Here is a 26,889-nt window from a genome sequence, read left to right on the forward strand (position 1 = left end):
TGAAGAACGTGCACTACAGATTTTATGCTGGCTTTGAGAGTGTTAATGGTCACATATAGAGAAGGTCTATATGTGACCATTATACAGAGAAAGCATATACAGCATCATAGGGTGCCAAGAGAGGAAATATGGTATTGCATTAGGAAGTCAAAAGTGGTAGACAAGTATTTGAGGGTGATACAGGACACGTATGAGGACAGAAAAATATTTGCATATTTCAATTTATACACGTTCAAAATACAAGCTAGAAGTAATTATAAAAATTACAACGCGCTGGTAAATATCTATAGATACTTCTCAAAAACGTTTAGAAAGACACGCGTCTCCCTTATATTTATCCTTTATTATTGTCGTCTTGCTTGTTTGTAATCTGAACGCATCGTGACGTCATCACAAAGTACCCAATCAATACACAACGCCAACGGAAGTGGCATATTTGAAATCTGGCAGTTGAAGTCGAGCCTTTTTCCCAGTATATTGTGCTGTAATTCCCGTCGCAAGTGACTTTTTTGTGGCAGGCCTAAACACGGTGAGATGGTTTGCGCTTTACTGCACTTTAACGTCATGTTTTTAAAAATGTTCTAATGCGTGTTTAACTTCACTTGAGTGCGCGACTCCTCTGCACAGTGGGGAGATTTGATGAGCAAGTTATCTTGAGCAAAATTGCTACATGCTACCTAGCCAGAAAATGAGCTAGCCCCGATTGTAAACACGAAGCTATCCAGGTTTATAAGGAAAGCATTTGTTCAGTAACTAGTCTTCAACTTGTTATCTAGGTTATTTCTTGCTGCTCACCAAGCCAGCATATGGTACCTTCTAGGTATTCCTCACTTTAGAATGAGAAATCACACAAAACTGGTAACTTAATGGTAATTAAATACTGAGAATTGTCTCAGTGTTGGTTACTCCTTTAACAACAGCTCTGGATTTTTTTTTTAAATGTCTGCAGTCCTAGCTCCCCATTATTAATAACTGTTAATAAACGCGTCATATTAACATTAAATCGCATTTTCTGTGCTGGATTTTGTGTTCTTGTTATTCAAGCAAAATGCTTATATTCATTTGGGCTCATTTCTTATTTGTGTTGACTGAACTCATCATTTCAGATGGAGGAAGAGGAGCACACAGACAGAAAGCAGAAACTTGCCATGCTTTATCAAAAGCTTAACAAAATTAAAAAGTATCTCAATGAAGGTAACAAAGGATTAACAAGTAGTCATGTGTGCCAGATGTCTGCATTGCCGTGCATAACTGTGACACTTTGTGCTTGTTACAGATGACACAGACAATATTAACCAGGTCATTGGCTCAAACTCACCTGAATCATGCCTTTCATATTTGATGGACTTGGAGAAAAAAGGAGACCCTCACTTGGATAGTAATCACCTCACCAGGCTCATTGACTTTTATACCAGGGTGTTCTCCAATATGCCACTGGGAAAACACTGTCATAATGAGAGCTACGCAAGGATGTTGGTCAGATTTGCAGAGCTGAAAGCGTGAGTAGAAATCCTGTTCTTGGTTTAATTATATTTTCATCTGTGCATTCACTAGGTCATTTATTATTATTTTTCTATTAGAATTCAAGATGTCAGTGAGGCAGAGGATAACTTCAACGTGGCAAGGTCCCACAGCCAGAATTTTGCATTTGTCCACATTGCACATGCACAGTTTGAGATTTCTCAAGGTAGAAATGTTTGTCCTTCAGAACATGTGCCAGTTCTCAAGAAATGCTGTGTAGAATATTTAATTTAATCTCTAACACTTTACCAGGCAACGCAAAGAGAGGCATCTACATATTGCAGAATGCTGTTCAGGTGGGTGCCCAACCGAAAGAACAGCTGGAGGCTGCTTTGCGAAGCATTCAGAATGGAAAAGCACAACTATGGAGTTCAAAGGATAAGGAAAATTTACCATGTGAGCATTCATGTTTATCTTGTGTCATTATATACATGTTGCTGTTTGACTTGACTGTCCAGCAGTAGAAAGTCACAATAGAGCTCAAATGTAATAATGCCCTTTTCCCAGTTATGCTTTTCTCTTCTAAATATTTTGTGTTTTCTTTCTGTCGGTAGCAAACAGTAATGCACAGAACTCTGTCAAAAAAGGCTCAGAGTTACAAAAAGTAAGCAGAACGTCAGATGGGACAGGTGACTTGCAGCTCTCAAGTATTTTTAGTTCAGGGTAAGAATAAAGTGGTTCTCAAACTCCCAGAAGGCTTTTTCTAAGGGGGAACATCTGACATTTTTTGTTCTGTCCTTCAGGAGGGACTCCCTTGGTGGAGCACCAGATGACCAACTACCAGGCTGGAGGACAGGATCTCAGCGCAAGAGAGCAGTTGGAATGGTCTGTGGGGTTTGTTTGGTTTTTTTTTTCACTTGAAACTGTACCGTGTTACCCATTACCAAAAGGTCTTTGAGGATCCCAAGTTCTGCTCTTACATTTTTGCTTTATAGCCAGCAAGAGTTCCCATAGTACCTTTCTCTATCCCAGAAAAGGATGATGATGATGACTACAATAATAGCAGGGTCTCCAAAGGAAGCGATGCATCAATTCCCACAAGTTTGTCCAGGTATGTTTATGTTTATTTATTTTGGTTAAAATGTAGTGAATGTAGGCCATGGGGTGGGGTGATCTGAGAAATACAATTGAAATATATGTAATTAAGTGAATTTACTTTGTGTGTAATGTCCTGCAGTGTCAATGAAACCTATATCAGAGTTTTTGTTCATGCTTAATCTGTGTCACTGTCTTAGGCAAACATCTGGTTCAAATATGAACCCAGTATTGAGGAGGCTATCCTCCTCAAAGAACAGTGCTGTGGATCGGGATTTAGTGTGTGTTCAAGTGAGTACAAATAAACGTATTTGTACCTCTCAAATTCCACACTTGGTGGCTTTCGTTTCTAATGATCTGTTGTGTGAAGAACCTTAGCTTGAGCCAAAGAAAGAAACGTTGAATCCTTTTTGTGTGTGTGTGTGTGTGTGTGTGTGTGTGTGTGTGTGTGTGTGTGTGTGTGTGTGTGTGTGTGTGTGTGTGTGTGTGTGTGTTCTCAGCAACCAGCTCTTAGTCCAGAGAAATCCATCTGGGAGGACCAGGCAGCCATAGACTCAACCACAACTCTCCTTCACACATGTTACACAAAGAACGCCTCAAGAATGGAAGGTACTACATTACATATTTCCATGTGGAATCTTATTTTCTATAGTTGTGAGAATGAAAGACACTGTGTCCCCTTCTCTGTTTTCCTTTCTAGCAGATGTAACTTACAATTTTGATCAGATCGTCAATTCCAACTCTCCTGAGTCATGTTGGGCATACCTGACTAACCTGGAGAAGAGAGGGAACCCTCACACAGACATCAACCTTCTGAATAAGCTCAAGGACTGTTACTCTAAAGTCTTCTTCAAGCTGCCAGTCAGACAATACAGCAAAAACACCACCTATGCCAGAATACTAGTCCGATATGCAGAACTAAAAGGGTGAGTGCCCCATCATATCATTCACAATAATACCAATATAAATTTTTATAAAAGTGTTAAATCATGATATCAATGATTCGGTGGAGTTTGTTTCTCAGTGCGCAAAACAATGAGACAAAGCCAGGCATGTCTCAGCCACATGCCAGCCTCCTAATTTAACAGCTTTCAACAAAGCACAATACTCTGCAAAATTTCTGCTAAAGGTGGGAACAAGATTTTTAGATTTGCATCTTATTATGTGGCTCCTAAAGAGTTGCAAGGTTGTTGGTTTTTTTTTATGTTAAATTAAAAACATAAAATTGGCAGCACGGTGGTTAGCACTGTTGCCGCACAGCAAGAAGGTCCTGAGTTCAATTCCAACATCAGGCCGGGGTCTTTCTGTGTGGAGTTTGCATGTTCTTCCCGTGTTTGTGTGGGTTCCCTCCGGGTACTCCGGCTTCCTCCCACCGTCCAAAGACATGCAGCTTGTGGGGATAGGTTATTTGGAAAAATAACCAAATTGCCATTAGGTGTGAATGTGCGAGTGAATGTGAGTGTGAATGGTTGTCTGTCCCTGTGTGTTGGCCCTGCGACAGACTGGCGACCTGTCCAGGGTGTACCCCGCCTCTCGCCCTATGACAGCTGGGATAGGCTCCAGCGCCTATCCCTTGCGGGGGGCAATCCTTTTCAGGGTTGCCCCCCGCAACCCTGAAAAGGAGAAGCGGAAGCGAATGGATGGATGGATGGAATTAAAAATTGTTAAGTTATACTTTTACTTGGAGTTACAATGAATACACTACCTGGGCTGCTTTTGCACTTACATTTGACTTATCCTTTGTGACTGGATATGATGCTGTCCAGGACTCGCAAAATTTCAAAAATCCCTGGTAGCCCTTCGGGCAGGGACTCTTCAGTTTTTGGTAGCCCAAAATAAATTTAAGTAGCCCGAATAAAAAAAGAGAGCAATTTTTTGATTGATGTTTTGTTTCCTGTTTTGTTTCCGTTACAATATTATACATTAAAGTATAATATTGTAACGGAAACAAAACATTAATCAAAAAATTGTTGAAACACAAATTACAACACTGTATAAAAATTACAATCATCAACTCAAATACTTGGTTCTAATTGAACAGAAATTTCTATGAACTTGTAAGAACTGTGTAGAACATGAATCAATCTGTGTCAGATCCTGAATTTGAAATTTCCACTGAAGTCACGGGTAAGAGGCAAGTGGAACCAAGATCTAGGCCCTTTGCTTTTTGAAGTTTGCAAAGACTGCTAAATTGTGCCAGTGGTAGTTCACTCTTTGCAACATAGTACGCTGTTCTAAACAGATTTTTCAGGTTTATTTTTAGTATGTTATTTGTATTTGGTGTTTGTTCTGGGAAAGATATTGCAGACTGAGCAATAATGCATTTCTCATGGGTTCTAATGGGGGCCCTTCTTAAAATTACTGGTCCCAGTAACAAAGGCGCTTGTTGACTCAGAAATCGAGGGAAAACCAACAACACACCCGGCAAAACATTATGTTATTTATACGGGTGCACATAAGTGGTCCGCAGGTGCGCATTCACTGTCAAAATAAAAGACGCGCACCAGATAAGTTGCAACGCGCGTTTGCGTCCATATAAAAGGCACTGTTTTTGTCCGCTAGAGTGGGATTTTCACGGCACATTCTGCACCACATCTCTGTGCGTTCATCATTTGTTTGAAGCCAGCTCACCTCCTGCAACCACTTTTCCGAGAATACGCGCTTCTTTTATGGTTCGGACTCCTGACATTTCTTTGGAGGTGGAGGAACACCAAAGTAATTACTTAAAGGAGCTTGCTTCTTCGACATCTTTAAGAGTTCTAAACAAATGTCTGTCCTCCTCCAGAAAATCCTATGTACGCAAACACGCGTTGCAACTTCTTATCTTGTGCGCGTTTTTTATTTTGACAGCGAATGCGCACCTGCGGACCACTGATGTGCAGCCCTGGTTATTTAGCTCGTCATATTGCAGCCACAGAAATTATTTTGCCAATGAAACCATTAAGCTGCACTTTCTTTTTGCCTTATAGTCTGATTTGTCATAACTTTTGTGTTTTGTGGTAAGCTTTTCTTTGGCTGTCACTTCTTCACCATGACTTATCTTATTTGGCTCAGCAGAACTAAAATATATATCCTGCTGCTTTTACACAGGCACTCACATAATGCTCAGCGATTCTCTGCACGATCAACCTCTCACATGTTTAAGCTTGCTGCGGGAGATTTCCCTTGTCATGTTTGCATAGTAAGCTAACGATTGATAAGACGATGTCAGAGGAATTGGTGCGCAAATTATTGTCACTCACCAATCAGTACTGTCGCTCTCTATACACAGTTCACGCGATTACAAAGTGAAAGCAAAAAACAAGCGCAAATTCAAACGCGATTTCAATATGTCACATATTGACAGTGGCTCATCGATGCCAATGACATAATTACCCAGCTACATTTCCGAAAGAATGCAAAAGCATTGACACATATTTTTCCTTCCTATGATAGCCCGACGGGCAGGGCTGAGATAGATTTTGGTAGCCCGACTGGAAAAATCGCTAGCCCCGGGACGTCGGGCTAGCGATTTTGCGAGCCCTGCTGTCGTTATGGTTGCATTGGTACTGCTAGCACCCTGTGGCAATAAATTCACACTTTGAATTAGGTTGTCACTGGAAAAACAAAGATGGAAAATGCAATGCATTTTGTTTTAACTAATAAATCTTCTGCCTGCAAGCTGCAATCACTGATAAAACATTTTTTCTATAATATAATTTATATCTTTATTGCAAATTTCCTTGAAATGTTGTGAAATGATCGGTAGTCACCTGAAATGGTTTTCCAACAGTCTTGAAGGAGTTCCCAGAGATGCTGAACATGTGTTGGCCCTTTTGCCTTCAGTCTGCGGTCCATTTCATCCCAAACCATCTTAATTGGTTTAGATCAGCTGGTCCTACCAAATGTAAACCAGATGGGATGGAATGTCGCTGCAGGATGCTGTGGTGGCCAAGTTGGTTCAGTGTGCCTTCATTTTGGAGTAAATCCCCAAGAGTGTGACCAGCAAAGCACCCACACAACATCACACCACCTCCTCCGTACTTCACGATGGGAACCAGGCATGTAGAGATGATCTGTTCACCTTTTCTGCGTCACCCAAAGATGGAACCAAAGATCTCGAATTTGGATCTCAAATTTGGACTCACCAGATCAAGCACAGATTTCCACTAGTCTAATGTCCATTCCCTATGTTTCTTGGCCCAAACAAATCTCTTCTGCTTGTTGCTTTTCTTAATAGCTTGCCTGAACAGTTGGCGAAGAAATGTGTCTAGTAGAACTCTATGTGGCATTTATCTGCTCTAATCTGTTGTGCTGTTAACTTGTGGTTTCTGAGGCTAGTGACTCGAATGACTTAACCTCAGCAGCAGAGATGACTCTTGGTCTTCCTTTCCTGGGGCGGTCCTTGTGTGAGCCAGTTTCGTCATAGCGCTTGATAGTTTTTGCGAGTGTACTTGGGGACACAGTCAAAGTTTTAGCAATTTTCCGGACTGACTGACCTTCAGTTCTTAAAGTAATGATGGACTGTCATTTCTCTTTACTTAGCTGATTGGTTCTTGCCATAATATGAATTCTAACAGTTGTCAAATAGAGCTGTTAGCTGTGTACCGACCTGACTTCTGCATAGCACAACAGATGGTCCCAACCCCATTAAGAGGGCAAGAAATTACACAGTGAAACGCTGACAAGGCACAACTGTGAAGTGAAAACCATTTCAGGTGTCTACATCATGAAACCCACTGACAGAAGACCAAGGTTTTGCAGTGCTGTCAACTGTCCACACAGCCTTTCAGTCCCACCAAAAAAAGCATTGGCACAACCAAATGATAGCTATCAGTACTGCTCTTTAAGTGTATCATTGTTTCCTTTTTCTTCTGGAGGATCGAGGATCCAGATGAAGCACAGGACCACTTCATAGTTGCAAGATCCAACTGCAAAGCCTTTGCCTTTGTCCACATAGCACATGCCCAGTTTGAGGTCTCTCAAGGTATGTAATTTTCTGGAACCACATTCTCAAAACAAAAAGCTGAAAATAAGGAGCAACTCATACAAATAAGGACATTGTTTTGCACAACTTCAAGACTCCTCCCTGAGGAATTTAAATTTAAAGGTGGCACCACTTTAGAAAAATAATAGGTAGTCCAGAGATGCAATGTACTGCTGTAAAAGCAACTAATTAAGTCGGTGCTTTAGAAAAACAGTATTGCCATAACTGAAGCCAGTTGCAGTAGTGTAACTTTATTACAGAAAGATCATTGTAATCAGTAATCACAATGTCTTTAATAAATGTCTATCTCAGTGTAATCTGTTACAATAAGGTCCCATATACACCTGGAAGGAACATAATTTTTGTCTAGATCTGATCGATGGATCACTATGTCTGCATAGTTTATTCAAAATGCATGCCAAACATTTGCTAGTGAGTGAAAAGTTTTGTCTGTATTTTCTGTTGTTTAGCCATAAGAATGTCTACTAATCAATCAATCATTCATTAAAACATAATTGAAGTGCCATTTATTTATGCCCCTACTATCCTCTTTTTAGGTAATGTCGACAAAGCAACTTCAATTCTGCACAAAGCCCACACTTTAAATGCGAAGCCAGCCGAGCTTCTGGACATGGCCATACATAACCTTAAAGCTGGAGAGAAACGGCTACTGCCCACCAGTGAGGAGGAACCTCCCACAGGTAGAGATTTAAGTCAGTTCATTGTATGGGTCAAAACTTGAACATGCTTTTAAATTTAATTTAAATACATTGTTATTTTCTAAATGCATTATATATTTTCCAAATTTCTTTTAGATTTGCAAGCAAGTACTCCTGTAATGTCTGCATGTGGTGGAATCCAGGAAGTACAGCTTCCTGCTCGGGTCCCTGTCAGACGTTCAGTAGAGCAGCCTAAACCTGCGAGCAGGGAGCCTTTATCGGAGTGGAAGATCCCAACTTCCATCAACCGTCATGTTTCTCCTGAGGTCTGATGGCCCTTTTTAAATCTACTGCTAAATTTTTAGATACACAGATTTTAGTTTGTTTTTTCTACATGCAAGCTGGTGTTAGCTTATGTCTTCCTTGTGAAATATCCAAAGACTTGGTGGGTGTTTATTATCTTCACTCAGAACATGTATGTAAACATTTATTTTGGTTATGTCTCAAAACCTTAAACGTTTTTTTGTTGTTGTTGTTTTTTTTCCCTTATAAGGTTAAACAGACAACGCCCCCTGAACCTAGACCCATTCCTCGTCTCGCAGAGTCTTTCCTTACACCATCCCTCCAACTTCCATCCAAAGTTTACTCACAAACAGTCTGCGAAACACCTAACAGCAATAGATATCCAGCTGCTAACAGGTAATACTCTGACTTGGGTATTTGTGAAATCTCTCTTTAAATATGCAGCATAAGCAAAAGTGTTTTTTCATATCTGTAATTCTGCTCTTTAGTTTCCACTGGGAACTGTATTTAAATATATGCTTTATTGTAAGGTTCTAAAAAGTTGCACTAAAATCAATTCTACTTCAAATCAATAAGCTAATACATTTGTATTCTAGAATATTTCTATTGAAATAAGATGTCACACTCTGCATGCCTGTATTTGTCTCCTCTCAGCTTCATTACTCCTGTTGTAAAGAGGGGCCCTGAAGTGTCTTCCTCTGCAGCAGCGGCACACAGAGCTGGGCCTGCTCAGCAGCCATGCACACCTCTAAATCAAATGCTGTGTGCCCAGACACCGCAGGTATATGTTCATGCCCTCCTTTTGGTTTTGTCTTATACATAAAAAACCCCCCAACAACATACTGTGGAGTTTTTTGTTGTTTTGTTTTGTTTGTTTTTAATTAAAGATTTCAGATGTGTGTGGGGAATAGCACTTGATAGTATAAACATTTTTTTCCAGCTTGACTGAACAGTAAACAGTCACTTGAATGCCAGACAGAGTTCAGTCAGTCCAGTCAGTTGGAAATATCAGCAGTAATTTAAATACTACTCTCAACTTTAATGAGAAAATGTATCTTTGTTTGGATCTCATTTTAGGCTTCCCTCAGTGCGTTGTCCAATGAATCCATTATGATTAAGGGGAAGCAGTTCTTCATTCTGAAGATGATTGGACGCGGGGGATCGAGTAAGGTAACAACAGTGTTAAGGAGTTCCCATAATGCCAAAAACATTTCACCACAGTCTGACAGTCCAGTTGGCCTCTAATCTTGTATTTTAAACAACTGCTTGTTTTCCCCCTCCAGGTCTACCAGGTGCTCGATCATAAAAAGCAGCTGTATGCAGTGAAATATGTGAACCTCGAGGAGGCCGATGCTCAGACTATAGAGAGTTACAAAAATGAAATTGAACATCTGAACCACCTGCAGCAGTACAGCGACCAGATTGTAAAGCTCTATGACTAGTGAGTGCACAGCCTATCCAGAAATTATTTTTTAAATTAGGCAGCCTTTTTTCTATTGTTTACCTGAAGTTTACATCTCTGCCTCAATAAATGTCCTGATGGTTGTGTTTTATGTGGGTTGTGTTTGTTTCTTTCAGTGAAATAACCAACAGCTACATCTACATGCTGATGGAGTGTGGAAACTTGGATCTGAACACTTGGTTGCGAAACCGCAAAACTGTGAACCCTCTAGAGAGGAAGTTCTACTGGAAGAACATGCTGGAGGCCGTCCACACCATCCACAAACACGGTTCATTTCTCTTGTGCCTCTCACTATCAGTTGACTATCACTTTCAGTATTGTTCAAATGTCATAAATGTCATAGTAACTGATGGTCACTTCTAACTACTGCATGTGTGTGTGTGTGTGTGTAGGAATTATCCACAGCGACTTGAAACCAGCTAACTTCGTCATAGTGAATGCTTCGCTGAAACTGATCGACTTTGGCATCGCAAACAGAATCCAACCAGATGTAACGAGCATTATGAAGGATTCACAAGTAAGTCATACTAATTAATACACTGAACCTCTCGCGTGTCATGTCAGCTTGGGTCCCACGCAATCAAACTACAAAGGAATGAAATTGCTGGAAAACAATCTGGTGGACTCTAGTGATGATATCTGTGCTAGACTGTCCAGTATAGCCTGATAGTCAGACATTTTCTGGTTTGCATGGTCAATGTCAGCATACTTCCAGTCACAGGCTACAAATGGTATCTGTTCCAGTCTTTCAGATAAGATAGATTGAGGGCCCACGGTCAATTCTTCCAATAGACCAGCGGATATTTTGACATCGCAGGAAAAAGCCCAGATGAATTAATAACACAGATGTATGAATGAGTGCATTCCACTAAGGCGCTGATGCTTGTTGGCCTGTGACCCAGTATCATGGCCTACTGGGAAAGTTAAAGCAACAGAGCCATTGTTAAAGAAATTTATTTCACCTGTGTGTTTTTGGTTTTTTGGAGGGGTTTTTTCTTCTTTTGCTTTAATAAATCAAAATGTCTGCAGGGGTGGTGTCCTAAGTATATAGAAGCGACCTGCTGAAGTTCAAAAAAACAGAAGGGTCTTTAAAGGAAAGAGAGAATATCTAGCGAGCGGCTTTTCACTGGGTAAAAATGCCAATCAGAGGAAGGCTGAAGCAGAGCTAAAATGGCTCTCTTCAGACACTGGATGAAGTCAGGGATTGCAACAAGATCCCGTAGAAGATACAGAAGAATGATTTTGAACTTCAAACCATGCAAAGCAACTCTAAATGAGCATACTGTGAGGGACAACAGAAAATGCCAGTTTTCTAATTTAAGTTCTCTTAAATAAGTTGAAGCTGCAGCTCAGCTTAAGGATGTCAATCAGTTGGGAAAAATGGCTTAACATGTGTAACACGTAATCATTTGTCAACACAGGTAGGAACTCTGAACTATATGCCCCCTGAAGCCATCAAAGACACGTCATCCCAGACAGGAAAAGCACGCTCAAAGGTGTGTTACTTTCGTTTTTACTGATTTGACAAAGTCACTAACCAAACCGAGAATGCAACAGCAGGTAAGACACCTTCTGCTAATTTCGTTCGACAGATCAGCCCCAAAGGTGACGTGTGGTCCCTCGGATGTATCCTGTACTGTATGACTTACGGGAAGACTCCGTTCCAAAGCATCACCAATCAGATCAGCAAGCTGCACGCCATCATCGATCCCTCCCATAAAATAGAGTTTCCTGACATCTCGGAGAAGGATTTGCTCGATGTGTTGAAGGTGAAACGATGCCATAGATGGGACTTCTGTGTTACAGTTTTACACACATTAAAATGAGAATCTGTCCAATCAATTGTTGATGAGTCTTTATTAGAAGTGTTACTGAAGTCATGTAAAATAAAAATATTCAGCTTTTGTTTTGTTTTGTTTTTTTTCCTTTTACCAGAGATGCTTGGTACGAAACCCCAGAGAGAGAATTTCCATTGCAGAACTGCTGGAGCATCCGTATCTGCAGCTCAAACCACAAGCATCACCTGAACCAGGTACATGTACATCAATCAGTAACAAGTTTGTGTACTAAGAAGATGCCAGGTTAACGTTAGAAATTCACCTGTACTCTGTTCCAGAATATCCTTCTAACAACGATCTTAAGAAGATCCTGACAGACCTCGCAGCCCTCCAGTCTCCAAACAGCATCATTCGAGCTGCTAATGTAAGAGTAACCTCCCAAAATTTCTTCTCAGACTTCTTAAACAAGTTTCTGAAGCGCTAACTTTGCTCTCTCATCGTCACAGAATTTGGCAAGAATGTGCAGCAGTGGCAGGAAGCTGGATGTTGCAGAGTGTGCAAAGTCATCATCTTAACTGCCCTGGAAAATGTGTTGTGGCTGATTTGGTTCTTTTAAACCACTCATAACCACTAAAGTTTCCCTTTTTTGTGAGATAAACAAAGCAATAACTTTGTTTTTCTTGAAACAAAATAGCACATTGTTTCATTTTTACTCATTAGTAAATATAAGCACAAGCCATTTAGCCATCATTAAAACTACTTAGTATTGTGTGGTTTAAATCACCAAAAGAACCCCCCAAAAGCTCTGACCTGTAGTCAGAGATGCCAGACATTTGGCAGTGGCTCATTTGGATCCTGTCGGTTGCAGGATGGACTTTCAGTCCCATGGGAATTGACTGGCTTGTTTCAGTGCATCCTGTGAATGCTGTTTCAGATTCTGGGGAGATCAGGAAAAAAACTTTGTGTCTGTGTTGCCATTACAGGATGTGCTTGGTCTGCAACAGAATTTATGTGGGTAGAACCTTTCAGAAATCCACACGAATGGTAGAATCTCTAAGTGTTACTCACTTAAGTTTGTTTTAATGTTTTGGCTTATCAGTTTGTGCAGTATAGTATAATCCAATAAACGTACTGTATTGTACCATAAGAGTTTGTGCTTTGTTTATTTCCATTGACATGTAGGAACTTTTTTTTCTTGAACCTGAAGCTTCTTCCTGTGAGGGCAGCAATACTATCGAGTTGTAATACAAATGCTTTACACACAAATGTAGAAATTTTCATACACTAATGCAAAAAATACTTACTTACATTTGTACCGTGCGTTGATAAATAAAATATAAAATAATATATGAAATACATATGAATATATAAATGAATTACATCACAGGGAACTGTACGGAAGAGGATTAGGGCCACTGGGGAAAAAAATCTGAGAAAAGTCAGAATTGGATTCTGAGATTAAAGTCAGAATTCTGAGAAAAAAGCCAGAATTCTGGCTTTTCTGAAAAAGACGTGCCCACTTTTTTTTTTTTCTTTTTTTTTTCCAGTGGCCCTAATCCTCTTCCGTAGAATTGAAACTCGGCGTCTAGTGAACGATTTTAGACACCTGTACGTACTGCGCACACCACCCTCCCTTTTGACCAATCACGGCCTCACTCGCTGAGGCAGGAAGAAAAGAAGAGCTCTCACTCCGCCACTATTCCCAGAAATCACAAAGAGCGGGGTCTCTCCTACTCGTATTCTAATGAGTATAGCAATAGCTTCTAAAACGTTAATAGAGAAATATTTGTTTTAAACAAGCTGGCATGAAATCTCTCCGCGTCGTTTACTGAAGCTTTTGGGAAAGTCCCGGAAGTTGATCGGGAGCGAAACAATTTAATAGACGATCTTTAGTCGTAGGTTCATCTTGCCCTCCCTGTTCACTCATAACAACAGTGATGGCGGCTGCTGCTCGGCTCTTCATTCGAGGTGCAAAGTCGAAACTTTCCATCGCTCCCGGCTCTCTGGGGACCACGCTGCTAAAACTGTCGCCGAACTGCAGCTCCCGCACAAAAACACAACGAAGGCATGCGGCACACTTTACCTTTCAGCCTGACCCCGTCCCGTCTCAGTACGGTGAGTGTTTGGCTAATCGGCTAACATGGGGGAGCGGGTCGTGTTGATACCGCTGGAATGTCCTCAGTTCAACCGAGAAATAAGCTGTCACCGTGAATTACATCGTGTATGGTTAAAGGGCGTGAAACAGCTGCACGTGGGGTTTTCTGTTTACTTGTTAAGTCAGAGCAAAAATTTCTGGCACAACTTCACCTACTTCCAAGGTGCATGGAGAGAATGAAATAATTCACAATGCAGGAACTCCAGCAACACTTAAGGGAAGACTTTAAGTCTTGTGGCCTTCATCAAGGTCTTGTGACATACTGTCATGTTGTTCATCTTCCCGTAAGTGTTGCTGGAGTTCCTCCTTCATCTTCCTTTTGTGAAGCAGTTGTGAAGCTGTCCTCATAATGGAAAGGATCCTACAGTATTATCCTCTCCTCTGTTGACGGCAAGGCTCACCAGTGTGTTGTTGGTGGTGTTTTTTAAATTATTATTATTATCATTATTTTATTCTAAAATAAACCAAAATGGGGATTTGGACATTTTATGTTTAATGCAGTCTCTTTGTTTAGGCCCCCCAAAGGATGCTCTGTTTCACTTACATGAAAAGCTCCTGCATCTTGTGGGTTCATAGCCACAGCGTTCATACGACTTCTTGCAAATGGGTCCAGTCTTTTTTACCTGGTTAATGAATGCTGAAATAACAAAGCAATAGCACACTCCATTGCAGAAAACAGCCCTTGACTTACTTGTTGCCAGACAAGTGAAAGATTTCTGGTTTGATGCTGGGAGGAGACACTGTCTCTTTTCTCAGGAAGGGCACCTGGTGTAAAACTGAGAAAATAAAACATTCAAAGCTACCTGCTACTAAGGAAGTAACTAAAAATGTATTTAATTTTTCCTTCTAGTGTGATCTAGTCCCAGGCTCTAAGCTGATTGCTTATTCTATAATATACTTTTACTTGATCCAGAATCACAACATGGTACTGAAAATTGTAGGTGGGAGTCACCTGACACCCCACAATACAATATTATCACAATACTTTAATCAAAATTTTTAACATTTTGCAATAAGCTGAGTATTTCAAAACAAAGTTCAATTTCACATTGTTTCAACTGCAAATTATGTACTCAGAGTTAAACTTTTTCAATATCTGTCTTATCCAATAAAACAATGTTATCAGATTTTAGTTATTTTGTTTTTTATTGTTGGAAAAAAAGATAGCGTCAGTCTACTATCAGTCTGCAATTCAGTGAAGTCAAGTTGCCAACTCTTGAACATGTTTTTAATGATACAGCAATTAACTGCTATAAATCCTCATAAATCACATATCTGTTGTTGTCTGTATGGACAGAAAGTCACATTTCACTACTCGATTTGTGCTCATCAGCCTTCCTGTGCTGTAGCAATATAACCAGAATACAACCAGCTGGTAGCCAGTTGGCTCAGGTCCTATCGAGTTGTACTCATTGATAAACATTCATCCAGATTGATGGCAACATGGTGGCAATCTGTCTGCGTTTATAAATTAAACAGCAGTTATTTGCAAACCTTTGACAACCTGTCTAAGAATGATTGCAGCTGGTTCGAGTCAGACCGCAACTATTTGCAGAAAGGTTTCAAGCGAGTTGAGCCCTCTTTTTTGTTGTGCTTTAATTTATTTATTAAAATATCCATATTTAGCATGCCTGTGTCAAAACAATATCACAATGTTGTAATATATAATTGTAAATATATTGTAATCAAATATTGTAAAACCATGCTGTATCAGGTTTTTTTTGCTTTTTTTCCTTTCCTGCCCTTGTTGAAAACATGCTATTCTTTTGTGTTCTTTATTTTGTAACACAGTGTGTACGCCATTGAAAACAGGAAATCAAATCACAGTTGATGTGTTTTTCCTGCAGTACCTGTTCTGTTGAGGCCTAGTTGTGTAAAACCATTAAGACATATGTAATTTTTTTTGTGTGAAGTTCTTCATTTTTTTTTATTTAATTGTTTCACCTTAAGGTCCTACCCAGAAGATGAATTTGTTCCAGTCCATTACGAGTGCCTTGGACAACACTCTGGCCAGCGATCCTACCGCAGGTAAAAGGCACACAGACACACTCTGTAAACCTCCAGGCTGCCTAACAATCATGAAAGTATGAATCAAGCTGTCCAAGTTATTGAAATCTAAAACATTCAAAGTGGCTTAATCTAAGGAGTTTTCAGTATTTTTCACTCTTGTGTACTTGAGCACTAACGGTGCTGACTGTATTGTACTCTTGTTTCTCTGCAGTCATCTTTGGGGAAGATGTCGCCTTCGGTGGAGTGTTCCGATGCACAGTGGGGCTGAGGGACAAATATGGTAAGATGCTGCTTTCTAGTTTAACGCTGACCTTAAAACAAGCGAGGTTTACCTGATTTCAGCGATGCATACCAATGCACGGCATCACAAAAAATCATAAAAATGTTTTCCCCCCAAAGTTGTTCTTGGTTGGTATATTGGTGGTAAGGAACATAATTTCGAGCTGTCTTAAGTCAGCCTTTTTCCTCATTGACATTTGCTTGTTTTGGCTCATGGAAGGTGAAGTTCAGGCAGCTGAACAATGGGTGCTCTGTCAGCATTGTGAAGTATTGAGTAACCATTCTTTTTCCCTCTGTTTCTGCTCCATTGTTTAAAGGTTTTTCACCTTGACTATTACACTTACGAGCATCATTGAAAATAATCTCAAAAAGAGCCCCGTTGTAGTCTTGGATATAGTGCAAAGTCCGCTAAATCTTACACTCTGTGACCAAAGCCTGACTTGTCTCTGGTTCTTCAAATGCATGGTAGACATTAAGAATCCCTCTCAAAAGTGACACCTGAATAGTTGAAAGGAAACCTGTTGTCAGTGTGATTTTTTTTCACCACTAGATGGCAACAAAACACTGCTGAGAATCTCACCACCCACTGCTCTGGGAAGGGCCTGTTACTGCCTAGCCTTCACCCAGAGGACCAGCATGAGCTACTGGCACACGTGTCAGTCGTTGTAGGGGAAGCCTTACAATGAACTGATATAGTATGAAGCTCACTGTTATAAGTTTTGTTTTTGGGGCTCATTATTTTCTCTGAAGTTTTCTGATATTGTTAAATAGCGCACTCAGAATCCTGCAGGGCGTTCAGACAGATCCTGGTGAAGAGGATCTGGCCTGTATGCAGTCTCAGTGACAACCGGAGAAGCACAGGTGTAATGTATAATGCAGTCAGTGGACAAGATATACTGAGACTTTTGGCACTGAAATGCAGAGCTCCACAGACATAAATACTGTTTTGTGACACCCACTATTATATTTGTTTAAGCAGTTAAAAAATAGTTTTTATCACAACTATTGAATTCATTAACAGTATATTGTTAGAAGTTTTAAAAATTGTAATTTTAATCTTGCCTGATCGTTGAGATCCAAATCCTTAAAGAGTGTAATGCTACAGCTCTGACAGTCAACATTTTAACTTGTAATAGTCAGAAAATAACAGGTGTCAATAATAATGTTAATGATGCCTCTGTTCCATTTCTAATCAAGTGTCCATGTAACCTGTGACAGACTGCCAGGCAATGAGAGGACTGTGGGGTTTTTTTTGTTTTTGTTTCCACACTTGTCTGTTCAGCTTTAATCCTGCAACTTCTCTGGTAACCGTGCACTCACACTGGACTTTTGTCATGACCTGACTCCTCACTTTGAATAGGATCCGCTCACCTTTATATTGATTTCCAGCAGACTATGAGCTGTGGCTTTTATATCAGCTCAGCGTATTAGGGACCTGATAGGGACCTTATTGATGTCATAGAAAGTCAAGAGTAGGAAACAAAAATTACAGCAGAGCTAAGCCTAAGCTTCCAGCAGTCAAGGGTTACTTGCACAGATGCTGACCTCTTGATTTGAAATTTTGGCCATATTTACAAACACCACTGCAACATAATATACAGTATGTGATGGAAAATGAGCAATAGCTTAATAGGTCTGCTGTAATACCCATAATTCATAGATGCCTTGTGGCACATTGCTGTCTAAAACGAGGGTCAGAACAGGTCCGTTCATTGAGATCAATCTGATTAACAAGAATTTACATCAGTAACTGTCTCAAAGCACTTTATACTGTATTAAAGAGACAGTCAGGTTCCTCTGGTTCTGCTGGAGGTCTCTTCCTTGAAAAAGAAGAGACTTCCGGCGGAACCACTCTTAGGGACGGTGAGTACCTTGACGCATCCCATTGATGTTATTACAGCTCATTAGGGTTAATTAGGTAGGGAGCCCCCTGCAGACTGTGTTGAATGACAAATCGAATTTGAGCCTGCAGAGTCTAAGTTCTGTGATTAATTCGTGGTTAAAATGAGGCAATGTCTGCCTGGCCTTAAACTGAAGAAGCTGCTGAGCTTGTTTTTTGTTTCGTTTTTTTTTTTTTTTTTTTTTAATTTATTCTTTTGCTTTTCAGGCTGTGGTCAAGTTTCCAACCAAAAGCAGTACATATTTTAATTAAATATCAAGAAAATTTTCAAAGGCCAACACTAATTAATATGTCTTCCCTGAATTTGAGTTTAATGACTATTAAGAGTTGGCCACACAGAGAAACAGTTGGTGGAGCTAATTCTCCACACAGATGCTGTTCGTGGGCCACCGCAGAACAAGACATGACTTAATTAAAAGAGTTCCAATCAAACCTCAAGCAAATAAATTGAAGCAATGTGGGAAACTTGGCGTTTCTGTTTTGTTTAAGGCACTGATTTGAGGAAGGTTAGAATCACCTCGCAGGCCCCCTTTGACTCTTTTTTTTTTTTTTTTTTTTCTGCCGTTACGTTTTGCGACTGGAGCAGTTCGAGTTTCAGTGGACAGTTAGGCCACATGCTTCGTGACTTAGCATGTTTGCATTTGTTTCTGGTTTTGATGACAGATGGAATTTACATTAAAGCCAAGTATTAAAATTATTTACTTGTGTTCTAGAACAAAAGGCACATTAATAAAAAACAGCTTGGTGGATATGCTCTGCATTTAGCTGTCCTGCATGGTAAAGTTTAATTTTCTTTTTCAGTTTCAACCTGTGGAGAAAAATGTACTTTGGCATTTAAAAAGGAGGAAAAAAAGGTTTTTTTTTTTGTCTCCACAGTGTCATTCAGTTATGACGTATTATTTAAAAGAAGATGACCACTTTGGTTTGGTTGTATCATTGACCACCATAGTAGTAAATCTGTTTGGGTACACAAATGTCTAATGACATGGCAACAGCACCCAAATAGCAACTCACACTGTCTTCCATTAAACTCTGCCACTCCATAACACAAGCGTGGAGACTAACTGTGTGTGTGCAGCAACAGAATTTAATTGTTTTCCTCGTTTCTCACAAGGCTGATTGGCTAATTGGATGTCAATAGATTTCCTTTCTTGTTTACATTTTCGGTGGATATTTGTATGCAGCCTGGAAATGGCGAGAAGTCTCAAACGCACCCTACAGTAGCGGGCGCTGCCTTTTTGTTTTCATTGACGTCAGAAGTGTTGACCTTTTGGAAAGGGATCATTATTTTCCATCTCATCCTTGTGTACAGTGACGAGAGCAAAGCTGTTTTTATTCCTCTCTGTACTGAAAAGGATGGCACACACCTCTGCCCCGCTGTCATTACACACAACAGAGGGGTAATGCAGGGCTGACTCCATATGAGTGGCTTTTTACGAGACCAATGCATTCACCTCAGTGATCACTCCTTCCACCTCTGGCTGCCTGTGCTTGATTGCTGTGAGAGCTACGGCGCACTAGCTCTCCTCTCACTCCCGTTTAGCCCGTTGCACTGAATGCAGTGTGGGTGTCAGACAGCTGACTATAAAAGTTCCATGTCGTCTATTTAAAATGGCATTCTAGACTCACGAAGCACAAACAGCAACACAACAGAGTTATTTTGGCATCACTTGATGTGTCTTTTTGTGTGTTATTACTTTACTTACTACTGATTGCTTTGATGACACAGAAGCTCATACACGTTATTTACTGTCGCTTTCACATGAGGCTGCTTTTTTTTTTTTCATTTTTGAGGTCGGCCTCAGTCTGAGCAGTGAGGCACTAAATTTTGATCGCTTAATTGTGTGTTCCTCCGAGGGGTGGGGGTTTGGTTGTGGTGCCGCGGTTGCTAATTGAACTTTGTGAGTCCAGAGGGCACATAAGGGCAGAGTTTTGCTGCTGAGAAGCACACTTCCCAGAGAAACAGAAAAAGGATTGGGCTGGCAAATACACAAAGATGAGAGCAAAAAATAAGATTCTCAGCCCAAATTTAGTGCAACACTCTTGCGGTTCTTTCTCAGATTATAGGGTGGAGATTGGAAAATAGTTTTTTTTTTTTTTTTCTTTCCTGTTTTTACTCCATGGGGGTTGTGTGTTTGTTGCAGGTTTGGTTAGTTACAGCTCAGGAGAAGTCATCAGCTTCTCAGTTCATTTATTTTAGGACCACATGGCATTGTAACGGTGTGTTTCTCTGGGATCTCCTCAGTCAGGTGTGAAAAGTCTCAGAAATTTCTCTGAATCAATGCATTATCCAGCAATCCTGAAACCTTAAAAGCTCAGTGAGAACTTATTTTTTTGTATGTGTGTGTTACCTTCCTAATTTTTTCTTGTCACCAGGTAAGGACCGAGTCTTCAACACTCCTCTTTGTGAGCAGGGAATTGTGGGATTTGGCATCGGTGTAGCTGTCGCTGGTGCCACAGCCATCGCTGAGATCCAGTTTGCTGACTACATCTTTCCTGCTTTTGACCAGGTATGGCGCTGCCTTGCTCAGTGATAAAGTAATGTGAGTATTTGCACAGGTCCAGAAATATCAACATGTTCATGAAGGAACTGTCTGTTTTTTGAAAATCTGCTGTATTTTTTTCAGTATTTTTTTAAGCTCTCGTGATTTCGTACTTGGGAAAAAAAAGCACATGAAATTTTCAGACTGCTACCAAAATAATTTTAAACCCATTCCAATGGTTACAGTCTGAAGTCTGAGTTGTTTTTCGTTTAGCATGAATTTTTAAAAAGTATATATTTCCAACTATAAGTGATGTCTGTGATGCTGAGCAGAAATCTCGCATTCATTTTACATTGTGGCCTGCATGTAGTCTGTAGTGTGAAAAAATAGTTTACATTTAAATTAAAAGAATAGTTAAAGTTTTTGCTAAATCATGAAAAATGGACCCACTGTAAATAAATAAATATATAGATTATATAGAAATTAGACCTTTTTTTAGAGTAGACGGTAGAAAGTAAGAACTTTTCTGTCATTTCCATGTACAGTATTGGATTGTTTGCAATTCTGTAAGTAATCAAAATAAGTTACTGTTTTCTGTATTTTATTTACTGCCATAACAGTCAAGACAATGTTTGTATATGTATTCCTGTTGTTTGCATATAGTTTTTTAATGACTTTTTTGTAGTTTTTTTTTTTTTTTTTTTAACTACATTAATCCACCAACAAATGTCATTAAATCTTTCTACAAGGACAAATAAAGAATCTTAATTGTTAATTTATAACTTAATTAGTATTTAGTATGAATGGCAATGAGGAGCTCTTTATCTGTCAGAAAAGCTGTGAAACTTCAATATCAAAAAGTTGAAAAACTATGCACTTCTTCACAATTTCCCAAGCCATCCAGTGGGCTGGATTGGAGTCTTTACCAGACCGATTCTGGCCCCCGTGCCTTATGTTTGACACCCGTGATGTAGAGTAACAGAAACAAGTACCTGCTTGCTTGATCTGTTTTCTGGTGTTCAGATGTTCTGTATAGTAGTTTGGATGTACTATAGATCCTGAAGAAGCTTTTTTTTTTTTTTTTTTTTAAATCCTTGTAACTCAAGAGAAACCTGGGTTACAGGAGGTCTCTGAATCAAGCCTGTAACTTGTTCAGGTTAGAAAACCTGTTAATGGGTAAATATCCATGTGCTAAATTTGATGTGAGGTTTAAATTTTTATGTATCTTGGCAGCTAAAATTTGAAATTAGAAGGCTGTTTACAGATAAGCAGTTGATATGCCTTCTTGTGGTACGGGCACATGCTGTGTTTACCTTTTGCAGGTCTCAGCTCTGCTGTTGTCACAGACAAAGTGTTGCTGAATCTTCAAATTGATGCCTAAAAGTCTTGGGATCATGTTTGCATTTGCATTTGCATTCCTAGGGGTATTCTCAGTGTTCCTAGTGGCACCCATATTTCTCCCATATTAACTTCCCTTCATTAGCTCTGAATCCAGAACATAATTTAAAGTCCTTCTCATCACATGTAAGGTCTTGAATAACGGGGCCTCATCTTAACTTAAAGAATTCATATAAATCAAATAGAGCACCTTACTTACTTTACTTTCTTTGTTTTACTTTAGGTCTTTACTTTACAATATAAAACACCTCGAAGTGACTGTTGTTGTAATTGTGATTGACAGTCAGCATCCTCGCATACGTCTCTCACTCAATATCTTTAGAAGCTTCAAGCAAAGACAGACAGAATGGGGGAAAAATGAACCTTTTACTCCTTGCTTTTCATATTTAGCTTCTATCTCCTTTGTTCTGCATATTTCTTGCAGCGGACCTTGAATGTCTGTTATTTAATATTTCTACAGCCTTGTACAGAAACATCAGCGGAACAAAAGAAGCCCTTTGAACAACCCCCTGCTTCAAAGCTTTGCTACAGAAGATTAATGTGACGTTAACACACTTAGCAGCACATAGCACAGTGCTGCTGTTTAACCATGCATACATGTTGACACCAGTGTCATCCTGTGTATTCTTGCCCTCCACAAGATAAATGCGAGTCTTGCTGCTATGTCAAGGCAACATGAAACAAAATATGCGATTGTGGAGCCAGTTTTTAAGAGCCTCCTATTGTGACGCAGACAAACAGTAGATTAAATCTGGTGTCGGGCCTTGACTGGGATCCCTCTCGCCTTCTGCACTCTCACTTAACACGATGGAGTCCAAACTGACCTTAGAGAGTCGTAAAAGGCGAATTAACAGTCCACCTGAGCTTCGGGGAGGGAAAATTTGGGACACCTTTTTGGTGGAAGCCCAGTGTCTGAAACTGTAGATGTAAAAGAAACCAAAGACACTTGAGGTGATGGCGCTCGTTAAAAATTAAGTGGCGTTTTAATATCTTTAAGGGGAATAGCAGAGAGAATGCCTCCGCACATGAAGCCAGGTCTTTATTTGCAGAAACCAAAGAAAGTGCTCTGTTTTTGTTGGGATGTTTTTGCAAAGTAGTTTCCCTTATATTTACATGACTATGTTCTGGACTATTTGCTGGTGCATTAATCTAAATTATTATTATCGCTTTCCAGATAGTCAACGAAGCAGCCAAGTACCGCTACCGTTCAGGGAACATGTTCGACTGCGGCAACCTCACTATTCGGGCTCCATGGGGGTGCGTTGGCCATGGATCCCTTTACCACTCTCAAAGTCCCGAAGCCTTCTTTGCTCACTGCCCGGGCCTCAAGGTCAGTCCACTGCTTCACTGTATATGCATTTCCTTTAGACATTTGTGGGTGTTTAATCTAAATTTCATCTCTCACCTGAAAGCAGAATTTGAAAGTCTACTAGCAAAACCATATAGAAGTTGTAAATAGGCTGGTACATCATTACTCTTTGTATTTTTAGTTATTTCATTATTTTATAACTTTTCCTGCACCATCATCAGTGGTGATGCAATTAAAAAAGTCTTTCCAAATTTTTCACAGCAGTCAAAACAGTATAAGTTAAACTGTCCAGTTTAGATTACTTACACTAGAAATGCTGAGATGGAGGGGGATATGAACTGGCCTGAGGAAAACCAACAATAAGGCTGTGATCCTGCCTCAAGTGCAGTCGAAGAGTTACGGTGTTCCAAAGAAATGGTGCTCAGAACAGAACACCCACATTTTTGCTTTGAATTGCACCTCTTCTTTACCCTCTCTACTACTGTTTTTAAGTTTCTGCTGCCATTTTTGAACTGTTTGAATTTGATGCAGGTAGTGACACAGTTTTCAGTAGAACCTTTAGTTCATCTCAGCTCTGCCACCTCCTCCTAACTCCACTTGAAAACATTTGCACACATCACTTTTTTGGGTTTCTTTCTTCTTCAGTCAGCTAAATGAAAGTAAGCAGCAAAAGAGGCAAGGCTCATCACTGAGGCTGGCATCTCTGCCATTCGGAATTATATGACTGGCAGCTATGGGCATTTAAAGAAAACAAAAACTACAGAAACAGATCACTACAACAGTGGAGGGGATGTCTTACAGTGGATCTGGAAAGTATTCACAATGCTTCATTTGTTCCACATTTTGTCATGTTAAAGCCTTATTCCAAAATGGATTAAATTCATTTTTCACCTCAAACTATAACACGCCATAATGACAAAGGTTTAGTCTTGTGTTTTAGTTTTGTAGAGAACAAAGCGTCTGTATGTGTGTGAAAAGGGCCTGAGGAATGAAATTATTCATCAGTCCTGTGATACTGTCAGTGCAACTACTTTTAATCCAGAAGTTTTTTCATATACTTCCATCTGAGGTCTGTAAAGTTTACAGCTGCAGTTCATCCCCTGTGAGGAATAAACAGGTCTTTCAGTATAAGGTCACAAACTGATAAATCCTTGTGCATAATCAGCCCGGTTCCCTCCCTCTGAGGGTCGGTCTCAATACACAGAAATGATTTAGCTCTAAATACACAGTGCTGCAGTTAAACCAGGATTTTGCCTTAAGTACAGCAGAACCACTGCAGTGTGCAGTAGCATGCATTGGTTGGCATGGCTCGGTTGTGGGATGCAACTACACTTTCAAGCACACATGTAGAATGCATACAGTAGGTTGAGCATACTTGCCTGCGAGCCAGAGGCAGCAAGAACAGCAAGACCCAACCCAGAACAGAACAAAGCAGATGTCAATATCAGCAGATGTGATACTGATTAAATCAGATCCAGAATGAAAAAGAGGAGTAGGTGAGTTGCAAAGTGGCTTGTCAATACAGGGCGTCAGTAGGCAGGCTAAAGCAGCACGCCTGAAATAAAAGTGAGACAATTGGATCTTTTAGTATAAAACATCTGGAACCTTACAATTCTCGATTAGAGAATGGGCAAAACACCGCAATTCATTTGAAACCACTTTTTGTAAGCGTTTAAGTTTGTATAGTTGGGTATCAGTTTAAAGCATGTTGGACTATATGATGATATTCTCTGCAGTCGAAATGTGAAACCGTTTTAAAACGTTTAAATATTCCATTCTGTTTAATAGGGAACATTAAGGTCGGTTCATTATATTCTTTGGCCTAACAGATGTCATTTATTTCTCAGATTGTAATACCGCGTAGTCCAATTCAGGCCAAAGGGCTGCTCCTCTCCTGCATTGCTGACAAGAACCCATGCATTTTCTTTGAGCCGAAGATTCTGTACAGAGCAGCAGGTAAGTTGGTTTGTGTGTAAAGTTACTGTAAAATCAACACACGACTGAAGCTTTGTTGATGTTTGTTCAGTTGTCCTCTCAGCTTTTTTTCCCCCTCAACTTTCTGCTTGGATTCTTTATGAAAAGCAAATGTTCTCCCTCTTTAGAGGTGCGAAGCTAGACAAACAAACAATGTGCCTGACTACAAACAATGTGACTGAGATCAGCTGGGCCACAAGTGTGAAACAGGCCGTCTAAATGGTCTGTGAAGTGTTGACAGTGGCGAGCTGAACTCGCTCCCCCGTCCGCTCCTTGGGTGCAGTGTTTAGGGGTAGCATGAAAAAGCCCCAAGGCCAGCATGGCCTTGGGAACACTGCCGGGGTAAACAGTGTCCAGCATTACCAGCAATACCATAATAAACTGTTAACAGTTGTTGAAAGCTGCTGTAAAACAGCACTGCCTCGTCCACATGTTGGTCATTTGATTTCCAAGAATTAAGACAGATGAATTTTTAAAGACTTGACTTGTACCGACAGACTTTAAGAAAATGTTGGGGTTTTTTTTAAGTGTTTTCTGCTTTGACAGGAATCAGGTCATATTATAAAAAAAAGTATGCTTTTTTCTTCTTCTGAGTAGTTCATACTGTAACGAAGGGCATTAGTAAAAATGGCTGTCGCAACACAGATAAGGCATTTTAATAGCTGTTTGATCTATGTTTGCTTACACAGCCTGACATGTACTTCTCCAAAAATGTAAGTCTGTGAGGCGGCAATGCAGACCACAGCAGTTGTGATTGGTCCATATGGTAGCAATCGCACATACACAATTTGGACAAGGATTTCCTACACGATTTTAAAATGGAATAATGGACTGTCATTTTATTTAGCTTCGTTGTTAGGCTAACACAATGGCCAATATATTTCTTTCGTTTTTCTGTCTGTGTATAAACTCAATCAGTTCTAAAGTTTTCTCTCATAATATTCTCTCATAAAACTTCAGTGTGATCTGCTGAGCTCAGTCATCACTGTTTAGAGTATACAAAGCATCTCAGCAGAGTGGTGTAGAACCACCGATACCAACTAGTGCAGAACCAGCCTGCCGAAGAGTCCAGTTGGGGCTTGATGGCTTTGTTAAGTGTGGCGGTGGGAGAAATTGAATGGCTCACTGGTTGTCTAAAGGGTTTGTTTCATTCGAGGTACAGACCAGAATTATTGTTAGTCTCACAGCCTTCTTAATGACAAAGACATCACCCACAGCTGCCATACCACACTGAAGTAAGGAGTCAAGTTGTTGAGTTACGACAGCAGTGTTTCTTTGTAATGAGCGTAAACCGAGTGAATGTAGAAAAACTGAAACATACTGTTGAAACTGCACTCTTTCTCTTCAAGGGAAAAAAGGGGGTAAATTAGTTACTAGATCTTCAATAACATGTGACTTATTTCAACAATGTGCTTGTATGGGCAGTTTTATTGGCCTTGTCCACTTGTGATAGAGCTGATTGTTGTCTGTGAGCGTCAGCTGTGGTGGCATGTCAATTTTTCATAAATTAGGATTTACTGTTACTAGTTTAAGTTGTGTTTAAAAGTATACATACATTTTCTTTAAAGCAGTGCATTTTTTTTTTTATTACAAAGTCAGTGGCCTATTATGACCATGAGATAAATTATCAGTCTGTCTATTTGTAACTGCTTATCAT

At 40.0% G+C, this 26,889-nt stretch overlaps 2 protein-coding genes across 5 annotated transcripts in view; both read left to right on the forward strand.

Annotated features, from left to right (window-relative positions):
• Nucleotides 1–44: 44 nt before the first annotated feature.
• ttk (ttk protein kinase) lies at nt 45–12,873 on the forward strand. Of its 3 annotated transcripts, none has more exons than XM_085176777.1 (25): nt 45–64; nt 1,107–1,194; nt 1,277–1,499; nt 1,581–1,687; nt 1,774–1,917; nt 2,076–2,184; nt 2,265–2,346; nt 2,457–2,572; nt 2,757–2,847; nt 3,057–3,165; nt 3,257–3,482; nt 7,416–7,522; nt 8,080–8,223; nt 8,338–8,507; nt 8,735–8,880; nt 9,139–9,265; nt 9,562–9,654; nt 9,768–9,925; nt 10,063–10,214; nt 10,339–10,463; nt 11,368–11,442; nt 11,539–11,715; nt 11,882–11,978; nt 12,063–12,148; nt 12,231–12,873. In XM_085176777.1, exons 2-25 carry the CDS (start codon nt 1,107–1,109, stop codon nt 12,297–12,299), a joined length of 3,021 nt encoding a protein of 1,006 aa, XP_085032903.1. In that variant the 5' UTR covers nt 45–64; the 3' UTR covers nt 12,300–12,873. The 3 variants fall into 3 exon arrangements, with proteins under 3 accessions (XP_085032903.1, XP_085032902.1, XP_085032904.1); XM_085176776.1 differs by lacking the exon at nt 45–64 and adding an exon at nt 403–529; XM_085176778.1 differs by lacking the exon at nt 45–64 and adding an exon at nt 403–529 and having other exon boundaries at nt 3,260–3,482.
• Nucleotides 12,874–13,466: 593 nt separating this feature from the next.
• bckdhb (branched chain keto acid dehydrogenase E1 subunit beta) overlaps nt 13,467–26,889 on the forward strand; it is a 59,456-nt gene continuing 46,033 nt past the window's right edge. Inside the window, exons 1-6 of one of the 2 annotated variants that reach the window (XM_085176786.1) lie at nt 13,467–13,839; nt 15,830–15,907; nt 16,101–16,169; nt 20,445–20,578; nt 23,124–23,279; nt 25,106–25,214. In XM_085176786.1, the coding sequence (XP_085032912.1) occupies nt 13,662–13,839; nt 15,830–15,907; nt 16,101–16,169; nt 20,445–20,578; nt 23,124–23,279; nt 25,106–25,214 (724 nt within the window). In that variant the 5' untranslated portion in view covers nt 13,467–13,661. The remainder of the gene's footprint in view (nt 13,840–15,829; nt 15,908–16,100; nt 16,170–20,444; nt 20,579–23,123; nt 23,280–25,105; nt 25,215–26,889) is intronic. The other variant, XM_085176785.1, reaches the window with a different exon arrangement.

The sequence above is a fragment of the Neolamprologus multifasciatus genome, chromosome 11, assembly GCF_963576455.1.
Source record: "Neolamprologus multifasciatus chromosome 11, fNeoMul1.2, whole genome shotgun sequence".
NCBI lineage: Eukaryota > Metazoa > Chordata > Actinopteri > Cichliformes > Cichlidae > Neolamprologus > Neolamprologus multifasciatus.

Coding starts and splice junctions, on each gene's coding strand:
- ttk (XM_085176777.1), top strand. CDS start 1,107: ATGGAGGAAGAGGAGCACACAGACAGAAAGCAGAAACTTGCCATGCTT. Junction 1,688..1,773: donor ACAGTTTGAGATTTCTCAAG/GTAGAAATGTTT, acceptor ACACTTTACCAG/GCAACGCAAAGAGAGGCATC. Junction 3,166..3,256: donor GAACGCCTCAAGAATGGAAG/GTACTACATTAC, acceptor TTTCCTTTCTAG/CAGATGTAACTTACAATTTT.